This window comes from Amphibalanus amphitrite, unplaced genomic scaffold (assembly GCF_019059575.1).
Source record: "Amphibalanus amphitrite isolate SeventyFive unplaced genomic scaffold, NRLGWU_Aamphi_draft 001949F_arrow, whole genome shotgun sequence".
Classification (NCBI taxonomy): domain Eukaryota; kingdom Metazoa; phylum Arthropoda; class Thecostraca; order Balanomorpha; family Balanidae; genus Amphibalanus; species Amphibalanus amphitrite.
In genome coordinates this window covers 10,503-26,739 of record NW_024883442.1, presented here as the reverse complement: position 1 = coordinate 26,739, position 16,237 = coordinate 10,503, and the positions used below count along the sequence as shown (strand labels likewise).

The following is a 16,237-nucleotide window of genomic DNA, read 5'->3' as shown; positions in this document are numbered from 1 at the left end:
ATGGTGAAAGGAAAGTGTTCGAAAAGAAACGGGAAACCCCAACAGCAGATAAATGCGTCAATTCTGATGAGAGCTATCAATCAATCGACTCAAGGACCTTTGATGAGTGAAGTGAAAATTATTCTTTTTTGCCAGAATCTTTGCTATTGGTTTTTATGACGCAGCCTTCCAAAAGACATAGCGACTATACATGCAAAACGTCAATGTCATCGGCAGAATGACTTGCCAGTCAGCTGAAGGATGTTTTCCTCCACTTGATGGTGCGTTTGGAGGACTCTGTGTTTTGCTTCTTCCATAAAACACGTGAAACTGCATCTTCCGCGTGTTTGTATCAGCCACGCACTGCGCATGAGTCAACAAGTCACAGAACACACGCAGCCATTATGGATGGCGTGACTGACGTCATCAGGGATGACAGCGCAGCCACCACTACCTACTCGTCCAAAGTCCAGCTATCGACAGCGCGGGGCCCTCCCGGTTACCGGCCGAGCCCGCGGCGGGTGGCCGGGAGCCCCTGGTGAGCAGCTCCCGGCAGTCGAGGTACCCCCGGCGGGCGCGTGCCCCTGTGACGCTCTGACAAAAGCAGTTGACTGCCAAGGCCGTCGGGCGTCCCGGAACTCGGCGCAAGTGCCGCTGATCGGTGGGCCGCGACCGATGCATGCCCCCGGACACTGCCGGGGTAGGTGAGGTCGAGAGGTTTAAACGGCGAGATTTACGGGGCGTGACAGATTGCTGACATTGCGGGCGGCTGAAAGGGCGCACTCATTGTGACGGGAGTGCACGCAGGACGTGATTACAGTATGCAGTCAATGTCACAGGCATGCGCTGTTGGGGTGTGCCCTGCATTCCGGAAGCTCTCAGCCTGTCGATTAGCAAATATGTTGTTAGTGAGAAAAATGGGTGGGCTTGTATCTACTGGCATTGTAAAACTCTGAACACTTCTCACGGTTCGTCGGAAGGTCATCTCAGGCTCAAAAGAAACGATATATACCATTCGAAAGCTGACGGTGAGCTGAATCCAAAAATGTAATTTTTATCAAAATCGATCGATGGCCTGTTTTGAAAATTGCGTTTTTGTAAAAACTTCATAAGCTTTTATTCAACGGGTTATCCCGGACATTCTTGAAAACATAAACATGTATTTTTGAGTTCCAGTGAAAGCTGAACGCCAAAAGAACAATATTTAGCGAAGCAATATTTCCAAACATTAATATGCGTCTCCCACAGCCGACAATAAGGCGCAATCACACAGTTCAGTGTCACGATGGACCAAAGTCAGCCACACAAGCGTGAAATGACCCTTATCGACTCGCAGACCCGGCGCTCTCGGCCCGCCTGACCGGCCACGGAATGAACGTTCGGCTCTCGTTCTACTAAACAAATGTCATATTTGTCAGTTTAACTGTCCACATCGCTATCAAAGTTATTCAGGATACCTGTGAAGAAAATTCATTGCTCTGTCATCTTCACATCATGCATTAATTTGCATTTGTTCATGTCTACTTTGCTCAATTGAGCTTGGTATCATGCCCATATAAGGAAAATTGGCCGCGCTGAAATGTCAGAGGTTGCAACGGCCTCAGCTCGGGTGGAGTAGGGGTAGCGCCCGGCGGGGCAGGGTAACCTTTGACCGGTCGCACGGCCGAGCAGCTGTCACCAGTACAGCCTCTGACAGTGAAACCCCGCTCACTTCCCCTGCGCGGGCACTGATCGCAGCTGGATGGAACAAAACATGCATAAGAAAAATGTAAATTAAAGCATGTTGCAAATCAAGCAGAACAATGAATTTTCTTCACAGGTATCCTGAATAACTTTAATAGCGATGTGGACAGTTAAAGTGACAAATATGACATTTGTTTAGTAGAACGAGAGCCGAACGTACTTCCCGTGGCCGGTTAGGCGGGCCGAGAGCGCCGGGTCTGCGAGTCGATAAGGGTCATTTCACGCTTCTGTGTGGCTGACTTTGGTCCATCGTGACACTGAGCTGTGTGATTGCGCCTTATTGTCGGCTGTGGGAGACGCATATGCATGTTCGGAAATATTGCTTCGCTAAATATTGTTCTTTTGGCGTTCAGCTTTCACTGGAACTCAAAAATACGTGTTTATGTTTTCAAGAATGTCCGGGACAGCCCGTTGAATAAAAGATTATTAAGTTTTTACAAAAACGCAATTTTCAAAAAAGGCCATCGATCGATTTTGATAAAAAATACATTTTTGGATTCAGCTCACCGTCAGCTTTCGAATCGTATATACCGTTTCTTTTGAGCCTGAGATGACCTTCCGACGAACCGTGTTCTATGATGTAGGTAATGTATATTGATATCCTCAGGCAAAAATTAATGAGACCTTTATATTACTTACATATACAGTATACACCTATCAAAACATTGCATGAATGCCGTAGAAAGGCATGTTTTTTTATTTATAGGAAACATTATCAATATTATTTTTGCTTGAAACCTCATAGTTCATCTTTGCATTTAACTTAAAACAAATCTTTTTTCGTTGAATATTTTGTCGCTTGCTTTTGCACCTCACCTTCCATTAGCTAAAGGGGTACAAAACATTTGGGAACTAGCATTCGAATAGAAAATCGTAAATGCAAAAATACTCCTAGACCTCTGCCACGCTCTTTAGCTACTGCTGAATATGATGACTCGGCCCTCCCCCGGCAGGCCGGTCTCATGGGGCGTCGGAGACCCAATCGCCGTCCCGACCCGTTCAGTGCCATCGGTTGGCGCCTCTAAACCCAATGACCACCCCGACCCGTTGGCCGTTCAGTGCCATCGGTCTGCGCCTCTGCGCCGATCGGCGGCGCTTTTTGTCGCCGTTGTGTCACTCCGTCCGTCCATTAGGGCTGGTCTGGTCTCTGGGAGCCGCGGGATCAAGGACAGGGGAAAAGTAGGCCGAACGAACGGACCTCCGTCTCAGAAGTGAGAGATCAGCCCGTATCGGCGGGGTCGCCGCCACTATATCGGCGACTTATGGAAGCAAAGCGGCGCGAGGGATCCCATTATGCACTTACTGCGCATAGGATGTCACGCTGTCGACTCAAATGCATACGCATTACGGTCACATATAACATAAGGGCCTACCGGCTACATAGGTTCAAGGCGCACTTTCAATTGGCTAGGTCAATAATTCCCATCGAGATGTGTGTCAATCTAAGCACTTTAATGAGAATGCGAAACACGTTCACTTGTCCCTATGAGTTTCCCGCCAGTCCAGTTTTATAAAATGAAAGGTAAAATGAAAGGTGAAGGTATGCGGTGTTTTATATATGCATGAGTGCTGGTTGACTGTCTTGGCGAGTGATTTTACATCTCATTCATTTTATTTTTATCTCATGTGTTATGCATTGTAATTGGCTTCGGGTGCGTAAAAACCATCTTATACCTAGTGGATGTGCCTCCAAATATATTACGATTACGAGTCCACCAACCCAGTCCGACCTTTGAGCCCTCCCTGACACCTGTCTGCGTTCGTCGGCAGCTGGTGCTAGTTACGGAAGCTGCCGACAGGTGGCAGGAGCGGCGCTCGATAGCCCGGGGGCCCGGGGCGATGCTCCTGGCCGGCCGGCGGCAGGTGCGTTTCCCTGGAGCAGCGGCCGGCGCGCGCAGTGCCCGGTGTCAGTGGACTGCGTGCCGTGCTGGGGAGACGGGGTGTCGGGCCGCACGTGTTGCGTGTCAGTGCGGGTGTCAGAGTGTCAGACTGTGTCTACTGACCGGTGTACCGGCCAGACCAGCCCGTGATCGGGCCGCGCCGCCCCAGCTCGGACAGTATGCCCTCCTACAGCTACAATATCAGCGTGAGTGCGTCTGTTTTTGTCCGGCGCGGTGGGAGGGGACAGCCGAGGGGAGGTGGGCGGCCTTGGCGGGACGCGCGCGCCCTTTGGGTCGGCTCGGCCCGGGGTGAGGGTAGGTGGAGGGCGGCCGCTGTGACCCACATACCTCCTCGGTGGGCTGCCTGAGACGGTCATCGAGAGAGATACAAACACCAGCCACCTGGCGTGGTGCCCCTGATAGTTATTAGGTCTGGCAGGGCTAGACAAACAAAAGTTATTTTGGGTTAATTATACGAAACTGACGTACCTACTCAATCATCAATAATAATTTTGAAACCTAGTTATGAAGAGCATGCCATATTTCAGAGGAACCTGACACTGATCACCACGCTCTATGCACCCACTCCACTCGTTTGGAGATAGGGAGCTGAATATTCACGTGTGACGCTCGGGACGGAATTCTGTTCACGATCATTTGCCCCATCGCAACCGACCATCCGCGGGAAATCACGTGTGATGTGAGCGCTTTCATGCGAATCGTATATCGATAGTGACAAATAAAAGATACTCGTATGCATTTGCAAGGGCCATGTTCTAATACTCGAAGGGAGCTCCAGACCGTGCCACCCACATGCATACCTATAAGAAGCTTCTATGAAATGGCGTTCGAGCATACCTACTTTAACGATGTAATTAACCCGCGCCCGGCTGGGGGTCCTGGATTTCCACGCCCTGCTGGGGGGGGGGGTGTTTGAACACCCCCCTTGTAACTCGGCTCCTGGGCAACGTAGCGATACGCGGAAGGCGGCGTTCGAAAGAGCGTCAAAAATAATGACGAAATCACTTCGGTCAATTTTTTGGTCAGGTCAAAGGTCAGGTCACCAGAGGTCATTGAAGGCAAAATTTCGCCGATTTCCAGGTCAAATGTCGAAAATTTCCCAGAAGCCAACGCATAACTCGGGAACCAATAAAGCTACAGCGCCGCGGAAAAGCGCATTCGATAGCCCTATTAACGCCCTTTCTGAGTAATTCCCTCAGATTGACCTAACGTCAACGGTTTTGCCTGCAGGGGGCAAAAACTACAAAAATAGCCGATTTTTTCGGAAACAGTTTTTCTTCAATAACTTTTGATCCAATCCAAGCCTTGTACGAGCGTACTTTTACCGGCGTCGTGTTCCTCTCGTCAAGACGCATCGAATGAACTATAACTTGACCTTGAAAGGTCAACTTGAAAATTTGACCTCAGGTCAAGGTCATGACCTGACCGGACAGGGTCATGCTGCATATCAGTCGATCCGTATCGTCGAGCTGAACACATCTAAGGCGTTTTCATCGCTCTAGCATGCCTCTATCAAAAGTTATTTACGAAAAACTGTTAGATAGGGGAGAGTGGGGAAAGATGCCCAGGTTTTACTTTGTCATATATTATTCGAAAATGACGATCGGAAAGCAAAAACTTGGAGTTTCAACGGAAGCCGACATCATTTTTCTCCAAAAATATCACACTTTCGTGCATGAAATATGATAACTTTTTTTGCTATTAAGCATTTTCCTGAAGAAGTGAAAGGGGGCATCTTACCCCACAGGGTGGGAAAGACGCCCCCTGGCGTTGGGGAAGATGCCCCCTGCACTATAAGTGGCATAAATGGGCACGTGAATCGCCTGAACGAATCAGTAGTCCCTTCGAGACTGCAGTAGACACCAAACGTCATCGTAAGGGCCCTCAAAAGTAGTCGTAAGGGGCTTCAGAGGTCATCGTTAGGGCCATCATAGTCCAGCGCGGCCAAACAAGCCTCCGTGGTGGCGTTCGGAGACCACTGTGGGGCCCTTATAGGTCTTCATGATGCTTGAGGGCCCTCGAGCCCATCGTGGGGACCTCAGATGCCAGCGCGGGCCCGTGGAGCCAACGTGGGAGCCCTCAAAGGATGTCGTGAGGGGCCCTGGAGCCAATAATGGGGCCCACAGAGGCCGTCGTGAGGGCTCTCAGTCAGATGCCGCCCAAAAAGTCGCTGTGTGTGCCGAGAGACCGGCATGGGGAGCACCCAACCGTACTGGACTCTCAATAGTCCCAGATCGGCTTTTGTCTCTCATCACAAGTTTGTAATAAATGATTTGACGGGCTGCTTGAAGGACAGTCTACGGATTTAGGGGGGCGTCTTTCCCCATCAGGTCAGGGGGCATCTTACCCCAAGGTACCGAAGCAACATTAAATCAGTACAATTTGTTAGCCATAAAACTACACTCTGAAACAAACTGTTCAGGACACAGTACACGCATGTTAATGTATCACGACTATAGCAAGGGACTCAAAAATTATCTACCTTCTTTGATATTTACAATGTTTTGACACCAAAATATTTTTGAAAGCAGCAAATAAAAAACATGCAATCACCAGCCAGCCGTTGCCCACTGAGCTTCGCAAATTTTTGTGCAGTTAACAAGGCAGGCTTCCGCTTTACGCTAAGAACATTAATTTCCAGGTTCGATTCTTTGTTTCGCCGCTAGAGGGGGTGGGGCGTCTTTCCCACCCTGGGCATCTTACCCCCTCTCCCCTACCATTCGTGATTTAGATGACCTCAGGGCATAAACAAGGGTCACGGACACCATTTTCATGTTTTGTGTGTCTAAACAACTTGTAATTCGGTGTTTTGGAGTGTTTATAATGTCTTTCGTCCAAAAGAGGCGCATTTCAATTTTCTCCCATTGACTTATAATGGGGAGGTCGCAAAATTGACCTGGCCTTAGGTCATCGATATCAAAATTCTGAGATAAACATTTGTACATGCTATTGCTCTTAGCAATCACTGAAAGTTTCAAAGCGATCGGTCACTCGGTGTAGCTATGACAGACATTGAAACTTTTTATGAGGTGAGGTCACTTCAAGTGACCTGGTGACCTGACCTTGAATGACCTTGGTCTGAAATTTTCACAACATATGTAGAATTGATGTATGATAAGGTGTACCAAAACGGCGGCGCTGAGCGCCGCCGTTTTTTAGATATTCGCGAAAAACCACAAGGGGGGGGTGTTCAAACCCCCCCCCCCCAGCAGGGCGCGGGTTAACAGTGTTTATAATAGGATTAACAATCTTCGTCAGCACTTAGCCAACATCGGGCTCCATAGGTATATTCGACACATTAATTGCCCTAAAATTTAAATCACACGACAGTTCCGCATGTTCCTCAATGAGTCCCTTCCAACGTCGCCTTGCGAGCTTCAGTTCGATGCTTGGTAATCTAGTTTGGAGATAATATCAGTGGGTAGAGTTGGGGGTAATTGTCCCTCCTCCTTAGTCAATGGCGTTCGGCTGGAGGCTGAGTCAAGAACGGATAAGCGTCGGATGATCGAGTCTTTTCAAAAAGCAGTGGAGGGCCCATTTATGATAGCTGTGTATAAGCTATAAGTGCTTTGCTTTGCTTCATATTTTCAAACTTGAACGGTTCAACTTTCCCACATCTTTGTCTCGACTTTTGTGGATAAGATCGCACATCTCAGCTACCTACACATTTGGATGTCATGTTGTGGTCTATTTCAACTTTGACATCTTTTAACTTTTTATTTCATGGCAGAATTCGAGAAACGTCGACTTGAGTTATTTTCTGGGATATCCCAGTGTTTCGCCCTTTTCGTCCGACTACAATATAAACATACTAGAAAGCGCTTTATGTCATCAAGCGTAGTCATGAATATGAGAAACTCACTCTCAGCGATTATTTACGCTAGGCGATCACTGTCTGAAAGGCAAAACACAAAGGAGAAAGGGAAATGTGAAATGAATGACGCCGTTTCTGACTTCAAAAACTTGACCTTTCCGAAATCACACCTCGGTCAGACTGAGGGACACGATTCGCGCGCCGTTACAGCCCCGTGCACAGAGCACCATCCCAAGCTACCGCAGTCGCTTACACAATTCGCTCGTAAACAGCATGTAAGCTTGCGCCTTGAGCACCTTGTCCAGAGTCACCTCTGTGACGTGCGTGTCACTCACGTAAAACCACCGCCCGGCCTCCGGCTGCGGCTCCGGCTCCGTCTCGGGCTCCGGGGCGGGCTGTTTTTGATCCGTCTGTGACTCCTGCGGCGCGGCGGCGGGGTCCTCGCCCTCCCCGTCTTCCCGGCCCTCCTCTGCGGGCCTGACCGGGGACGGTCCGTCCGTGGTCTCCGGTCGGGTCTGCTCGGCGCGCTGCTGCGTTTCTGACTATCCCGTGGCTAAGTTGACACCACGTTCTAGGCTGTGTTTTTGTTTAACCTGCGCGGGCTGGGGTCTCCAGCCGAACGCGCGGGGCTGGGGGGGGGTAAATTTTACCCCCCCACCTGTTATCTCCCGAACTAATGGTCCGATTTGGAAAAATCAAACGCCAATCGAAAGATCTCATCACGAACTACTAAAAACATGTACTTAATTTAAAGTTTGAGGTCAAGGTCAAGGTCAGGTCAAGGGTACAAATTGCAAGTTTCTACAGTATCGGCCTTGCACCGTAGTTGCCGAAGAATGGAGTCATCGACTGAGACTGATTGCCCAAAACGTGTTCTTAGGCTACCAAGACAACATTCGTTGCATACAATATCATTCAGTGGTCAAGGTCAAGGTCAGGTCAGGTCAGGTCAGGTCACCAAAAAACAAAATATGGAAAAGGGCATGTGCGACACATGTTTTATGGGTCATTTTACTCATAGAATTCAATAGGCACACTCAATAAGTGATATGGACCACCTCTGGATGAATTTCAGGTCGAGGTCAGGTCAAGGTCAGGTCAAGTGAGGTCAAACTTTGATGTTGGTTGTTAAGGCCTAAAAAGGTGTCTATCTGATGCAGTTTTTCACGGCAAATCGAATGGTGCTATCTTTGTTTCCGTACGAGGTCTAGAACTTCCAAAAAAAATCATTTTTCAAAAATTTTGTGTGTCGTGACGTCATAAAATCTTGAATTACTCCCACATTTTGAACCGATTCTTCTAAAAATTGGTGTGTAGGTGCACATAGACCACTTCACTGACATACATTCCGGTTTTTTCGACACACTCAAAATTTTGGATTTTATAATTATTTTCCCAAAAAAGTCAGTTTTTTTAAGAAAAAAATTTGGGCCAAAATCCAAAATGTTCAAAAAAACCGAGATAGCCATTTGATAGACAAAGTAGAATTACGTATAACCTTTTTGTTGCGTCTTGATTCCTTTAAAAATGAAGATGTTAGCGGCGTTTGAACTTTTGCCGTTTTTGAGGCGAAAATGGGTAACATGACGTCACTAAAACGTTAATTTCTCAAAAAATTTCCGACGGATTTCGCTCAAATTTTCAGGGAACGTGTCAAATTGATGTAAGAAAAGGTACTGAAAGTTTGGCGGCGCTGCGCGCCGCCGTTTTTGACATATTGCAAAAATTCGCGAGGGGGGTAAAATTTACCCCCCAGCCCCGCGCGGGTTAAGATCCGTTAATTCTCTCATCAATAGGCACAGGTATGCGAAGTTCAGGCGAAATGTTATACAGCAATATATGCCCGTTTCAAACCGAGTTTTTAATTAGGTGCTTATCAACAGCAATGCCTACACTAAAGAATAACAGATCCGTTCCAGAAGGTCTAGTTTTCTGTGAATATAACTGATACCGCAAATGGGAAAGCAAGCTTTTCGATGCACGCATGAGATTCATTTTACGTTTACTCTAAACGGCTACTATCAAATCAGTCACAAAAATTTGGTCGCTGAAAGCGTTCAGTGATGCATGCCGGGTCGATATTTCCCGGTACGCTTTCGTTCCCGGTCTGCTGTATGTACCGCCGGCCGTCCGTGCCTGGACCGGTCACGGTCGCGGCCGGCGTCAATAGCCGACACTGGCCGCCGCGCCGAGCCGACAGCAGGCACGTGAGAAGTGGTCTATTGTGTTCCCACGGACGGCTAGCTCCGAAATTCACCGAAATAGGCGCCCGAACATCGATTATTAGAAATTCAGGTCGACTTCGAAAACGCTATCAGGCAAAGTGTGATGACCTGACACTGGTTCTTCATTAGGTTCTTCAAAAGTTCAGGTGAAAGGCTAGTTAAGTGGTTAACTCTTGCTTGTTTTTGCCAACCGATGAAATTCTTATCAAGAAACAACTGAATTTGAGGTCAGACAAGCTTTGCAAATATCAAGAGTCAGGAGAGCCAGATAGGAGAGTGTATGAACACTGTATCGTGTTTAGCGATAACCGAGTTATATCGCACTGTTGCATTCATAATGTCAGGCGAGTCGATTATACCTACTTTTATAATTTCTTTACTTCAGCTTAGCTCGAATTTAAAATGAACTGATTGATGGATTCAGAATTAGCGCATGACCAGGCGATCAGAACATTCCCGGGAGGTATGAACTGAGAACCATATACTGGCGCGCCGGTCGCAGGACCATTTGACACCCATGTCGCCAGGACCTTCAGCCGTTCTTACAGGCGATAGGACCGTCAGCCATCCTAACAGGCGATAGGACCGTCAGCCATCCTAATAGGCGATAGGACCGTCAGCCGTCCTATAGGCGATAGGGCCGTCAGCCGTCCTACAGGCGGTAGGACCGTCAGCCGTCCTAATAAGCGATAGGACCGTCAGCCGTCCTACAGGGTAGGACCGTCAGCCGTCCTAACAGGTGGCAGGACCTTCACCCGTCCTAACAGGCGATAGGACCGTCAGCCGTCCCACAGGGCATAGGACCGTCAGCCGTCCCACAGGCGATAGGACCGTCAGCCGTCCCACAGGGCATAGAACCGTCAGCCGTCCTAATAGGCGATAGGACCGTCAGACGTCCTAATAGGCCATAGGACCTTCAGCTGTCCAACAGGGCATAGGACCGTCAGCCGTCCCACAGGCCATAGGACTGTCAGCCGTCCCAATAGGCTATAGGGCCGTCAGCCGTCCTAACAGGCGGTAGGACCGTCAGCCGTCCCACAGGTGGTAGGACCGTCAGCTATCCTAACAGGCGGTAGGGCCGTCAGTCGTCCCACAGGTGGTAGGACCGTCAGCCGTCCAACAGGCGATACGACCGTCAGCCATCCTAACAGGCGATAGGGCCGTCAGCTATCCTAACAGGCGATAGGACCGTCAGCCATTCTATAGGTGGTAGGACCGTCAGCCGTCAAACAGGCGATAGGACCGTCAGTCGTCCCACAGGGCATAGGACCGTCAGTCGTCCCACAGGGCATTAGGACCGTCAGCCGTCCTACAGGCCATAGGACCGTCAGCCGTCCCACAGAGCATAGAACCGTCAGCCGTCCCAACAGGCGGTAGGGCCGTCAGCCGTCCCAACAGGCGATAGGACCTTCAGTCGTCCTAACAGGCGGTAGGAGCGTCTGACACTCCCGTCGCCCGTCCGCACCCGGCACCTCGACCGCTGTGGGGCGGTTGGACGGGAGGCCGACGCCGGGCGTCAGCTGGCCTGCGACACCCACCCACCCTCCGGCTCACTTATAAAGCTCATTGACGGCCCATAGCGGTCCGTGGTGGCCCATTATAGGCCCATAGCGGCCAGATATGTGTCGCTGACGGTTCACAGTGGCTGGCTATGTGACGGTGTATGGCCACTGACTTGATGAAGCGACGCATAGAAACACTGCAACTGGGGCGGTTCATCACAGATCTTGTAAGGCAGTCAGCCTATAGTTATCACCCAGCCGGTCAGGAGTGAATCCTCAGCCCGATTTGGAGCAATACCGGATTGAGGAATACGACAATTGGCGCGGCGTGATGACGATCGAACCTTCATTTTCAGCGAGACGGCCTCGATCGGTAATATTGGCGGCTCATCTTGGTATGGCACCACTGTGAGGGTGAGGATTATGTTGTTCGAAATCCGATCAGTGATCCCATCAGTGAATGGAGTGTTTCTGTTTTAGACTTCCGGTGTTTCGCACAAGATCACGCCACAGTTTATACGTATGTCAGTGGCCTTAATTCACGCATCTCCTCACCACGCGACACTAATCGCAAGATTGCCAGTGCGGAACGGTACCCAGTGAACCACTTTGGAAATATCACAGCCGCCGGCGGTGTCACAAAAATACACGGCTCGAACCAGTCCCTGGCAGTGCTGTGTCACCGACCTGCGCTGTGAACGGGTAGGCCGCCGGTCCGCCCTGGTCCGGTCCGGTCCGCCCTGGTCCGGTCCGGTCCGCCCTGGTCCGGTCCGGACCGCCCACGGTCCGCCCTGGTCCGGTCCGGCGAGTACGGGTCCCCGGGCCAACGACTGGGCCGTCTAACATGGACCGGTGCTATGATCCGATCAGTCCAATTAACGGACCATAGCGTCGGTCCTATCGGTACACCAGGCCAGACCGGGATCGTGGATTTAGCAAGTGCGAATCCCACGTAGATATTTAGAAAAACACATATCCATTGGCAGTTATGTAACGCTATAGTCCCAAAATGGACACCTTCCGAAGTAAATATTCAACAGACGATGCTGACAGCTTTCCTCTCTTTTCAGGCTCCTCCGGTGCAGACGATGAGTTACCGGCCGAATGGCGGCTCAGGCCACCCGAACGGACATCAGAACGGACACCAAAACGGACATCAAAACGGACACCAGAACGGGCACCACAACGGACACCAGAACGGCCACCAGAACGGACATGGCCCCTCCGGTCAGTCCTCCTGGAAGAGCAACTACGTGCCAGCCTATAGCAACGGAAAGGACCACGCCCTGGTAGGTAGTGGCCCTAGTGAGTGAAGTTTGAAATATCCCCGAGGATATTGTCCAGTTTAACTGGTGCGATACATCTGTGATATGACTCGTCTCCAGATTGATATCATTCAGCATCTTTACAAAGAGGTAGGGATAACTGCTATATCTCTCATACCATTCATACACATTGGACCTTTTCAATGCGAAGTCTTGTGGCGATTGGTTGCAACCATAAGGTCAGCGTGCTATTTCAGTGTTCCCGCAGTGGTCGGTCAAGAGTCACGACGACTAATAAGGCACACGGTGCAGTCCGGTAAAAATGCTCAGTTTCTACGTACTGTTTGTATGAACTCATCGGACTTGGTCATCGTGCAGCTGCGCAGGGTCCAAAGCCACAGCATTTTTACACAAGTTTGGGCGATTCGTTGCACACGCGCCAGTCGCAGCTAGTGAGGACTGAGGACAACAGCCTTTTTCTTTGACTACAGCTCATGCCCACTCACCGGATGTTCGCAGATGTTCCCAAAAATAACCTATTGCTTATAGTCATGTTTTATGAAGTTATTTGTGTTTTATGTGACATATTTCATTAACCAGATCTGTTAATGAAATGATTGGCCTTTGACAAATTTGTCTTTGTCTTTGTCCAGCCCCCGGAGCCGCTGGCCGTCGAGCCGAAGGCGGACGTCACTCAGACCCACGACCGTGGCCAGTGGGGCTCCAAGTGGGAGTTCATATTCTCCTGCATCGGCCTGTCGGTGGGCATCGGCAACGTCTGGCGGTTCCCCTACCTGGCCTACGAGAACGGCGGCGGTGAGTAAGGCGGCTCCCCTTATACCTGGCGTACGATAGCGGCAGTTCCCCCTTTACCTGGCATACCAGAGCGGTGGCGGTTCCCCTACCTGGCCCACGAGAACGGCGGCGGTGAGTGCGCCGGGACGGACTGAAGGAAAGGAAAGGAGATGGGGCGAGAGAGGGAGTGGAGATAAAAAAGGATGGGCAGTAAGTCTAAGTGGAGAGTTGGAGAAATAGTGAGAAATGACAGAGAGAGAGAGAGAGAGAGAGAGAGAGAGAGAGAGAGAGAGAGAGAGAGAGAAATAGTGAGAAATGAGAGAGAGAGAGAGAGAGAGAGAGAGAGAGAGAGAGAGAGAGAGAGAGAGAGAGAGAGAGAGAGAGAGAGAGAGAGAGAGAGAGAGAGAGAGAGAGAGAGAGAGAGAGAGAGAGAGAGACATACAGAGACAGAGACAGAGAGGAATGTGAGGAAAGGAGGTCAGGGGAAGCAGAAGAGAAGAAAACATTGCCGCTAAGTCGTGGGTGCGTGATTAATGTTCTCCAAGCCGTTATTGGTGCGCGTGTAGATATAAATAAAGTGGGTTAATGGGATTAAATCTTATCAAGTAAGGCGTAACCAAGAATGTAGGTAGGTATTTGATAGCAAAAAAAAAACACTTTCTTTAATACGGGCTCGGGTATACAGGGTATACACTATACAGACCCACCAAGTCACCACACTCCTGTTACACCGCTGCAGCGTCCCGCGGCGGTGCCGTCCCCTGTTCCCCTCGGCCGCCCCCGCACCCCCCCCCCCCGTGTCCGCCGGCATCGCCGTAACGTTCTCAGAGCCGTGGGAACGCGCGCCGGTAAAAAGGAGAAATCTCGTTACACCTTGGTGAACCTCGGCGGCCGCCGCACAGCACCAAATGGCCGCGGTTCGGCTACCCTGGACCGTGCCGCGGCCGGTGGTTAGTTCCGGTACACGTTAAACAGACGCCGTGGTTACCAAACTAGCCGCCTTGTTATTCACTCACGATGCCAGGTACGCATTTTTATTGAAGCAGTATATCCGGTATGCCGTCAACAAGCAAATGTCATTGGCATTGGCTGTTTCTGTTGTGCAGTGTAAGGACGCAAAGCACTAAGCAGTACAAGACTTAGTCAACATGGAAATTCATTTACGAGGCTTTTTTACTATCAGAAGATTTTCTGGATGCTGTCGTCCTTGCCATTGGCATGTCTTGTGGTTCTTACCGATTTGTCAATCGTATTGTAGAACCGACCTTTTACTTACTGTGAATTTCCGACACCAAAAACTAAATACAACAACTCCTGATGCCGGTGCGGTTCCCCTCCGATACTGGGCTCGCTATCCGTCAGTACCGATGTGTGGGAGGGCCGCCGGGCCGGCCCAGGGTCGGCCGGTGGGCCATAAACATCCCCTGTACCCACCCGCCACTGCCGTCTCCAAACTCGGCGGCCTTGTCAAACGCCGGCTCACGAGAACCGCAGCCGTTTATGACATTTCCAGCGGACGGCCAGTCACGCCACAGTGTGCAGAACCTTCACTGTCGCTATATTGGCCTAAGTCACAAAGTGATAATTCAAGGAGAAAGAACATTTCGAGGAAAACAAATTAAGAACCCGGATGATATTCACCAAAGGGGACTTCAATTCTGAGGGGACGTTCCTGATACCGCACTTCCTGATACCGACAGGCGTAAGTGTCTGAACCCCCCACCCCACCCCCGCGCTTCTCTCCGTCAACAGGCGCGTTCATGATACCCGTACATCATCATCTTGTCTCTGGTGGAGAGGCACCTGAAGTTGCGATCGTATACAGTGTCTGACCGCCCCCCCCCCCCCCCCATCGACAGGTGCCTTCCTGATTCCGTACATCATCATTCTGTTTCTGGTGGGGAAGCCGATGTACCTGATGGAGACGGCCATCGGCCAGTACAGCCAGCTCGGACCCGTCTCCATGTGGAAGATGGCGCCCGTCATGAAAGGTGAGTCGCCCAGTCACGCCGAGTCATCGAGTCACCGAGTGGAACGAGAGGTCATCAAATGTGAGACCTGCCAAGCTACACTGAGTCCTCGACCTCGTGTCATTGCTCCCAGAGCAGCACACTCTCCATACACTACAGAGAGAGAGGTACTGTCGCGGATGTAATCAGTCGTCTGCAGCAATATGTAGCAATGAAGCTGTGAGACAATGTATATTGCTCGGTTCAATTCGAGTGCTCGTTACGTCCATGTACGGATTTGATTGTTTGGTCCAAACCAGCGATCATTAACACAAAATGGTCTAATCCGTTGTCACGTCTTGCAAGTCCAGGAAATTTGGCAGGCGAGCGTGCAAGCGTGAACCTGATTGACATTTAACTTGAGCTAGTTTCGCCGCGGAGGGATAACCAACCACACCAATCCAGAGCAGACGCACGGCCTCTCGGACAGACCCTGTCGCCTGGGTAAATGACTGACTCTGGAGCGCCGCTGCCCTGCGCCGGGTTCCCTTCCCACCCTCCCACTCTGCCGGACGGCGGCAGCCGGGGTTTCACTGTCGCGTGGGAGCGCGGTGCGGCCGCTCACGGGGCGTTACGGTCGTCACGAACCGTGACGGTGGCCGCCACCGCCGAGTAGGACCGTCCGTCACTGCCCGACGGTGACCAGGCGGTGACCGGACCGGTGAACCGCGACCACTCGCTATGAGCGAGTCAGTCTGAGTGACGTTATAACGAATAATCAGCAGCCAGACGAGTTAGCGTAGACTGACTTTGAGTCGTGAGTACCAAGATCTGACGGGCTCCAAAACATGAAATTCACAATTGTATTTCAGGGCAGCAGCTTTAGGCAGGAAGATTTCAACACCAGACAGCAGCTTCACCTCAGGATGTTTGACTCTCATCTTGTGGTGGCTTTGGCAAGCGTATGGGTAAATCATGATTAGATCAAATTAATTGGTGCAGAAGCTAGCTGACCACATAACTGAGCACTCGCAGTCTGCAGAATGCTCTATTTTTTTCTTAGA

At 50.5% G+C, this 16,237-nt stretch overlaps 1 protein-coding gene across 1 annotated transcript; it reads left to right on the top strand.

Annotated features, from left to right (window-relative positions):
• Positions 1-383: 383 nt before the first annotated feature.
• LOC122375891 lies at positions 384-15,215 on the top strand (the record flags this gene model as incomplete). The annotated part of the gene is made up of 6 exons (XM_043355464.1): positions 384-446; positions 3,493-3,628; positions 3,741-3,808; positions 12,235-12,453; positions 13,083-13,245; positions 15,084-15,215. Coding segments are annotated over exons 1-6 (781 nt in total), but the record flags the coding sequence as incomplete, so codon positions are not given.
• Positions 15,216-16,237: the final 1,022 nt, after the last annotated feature.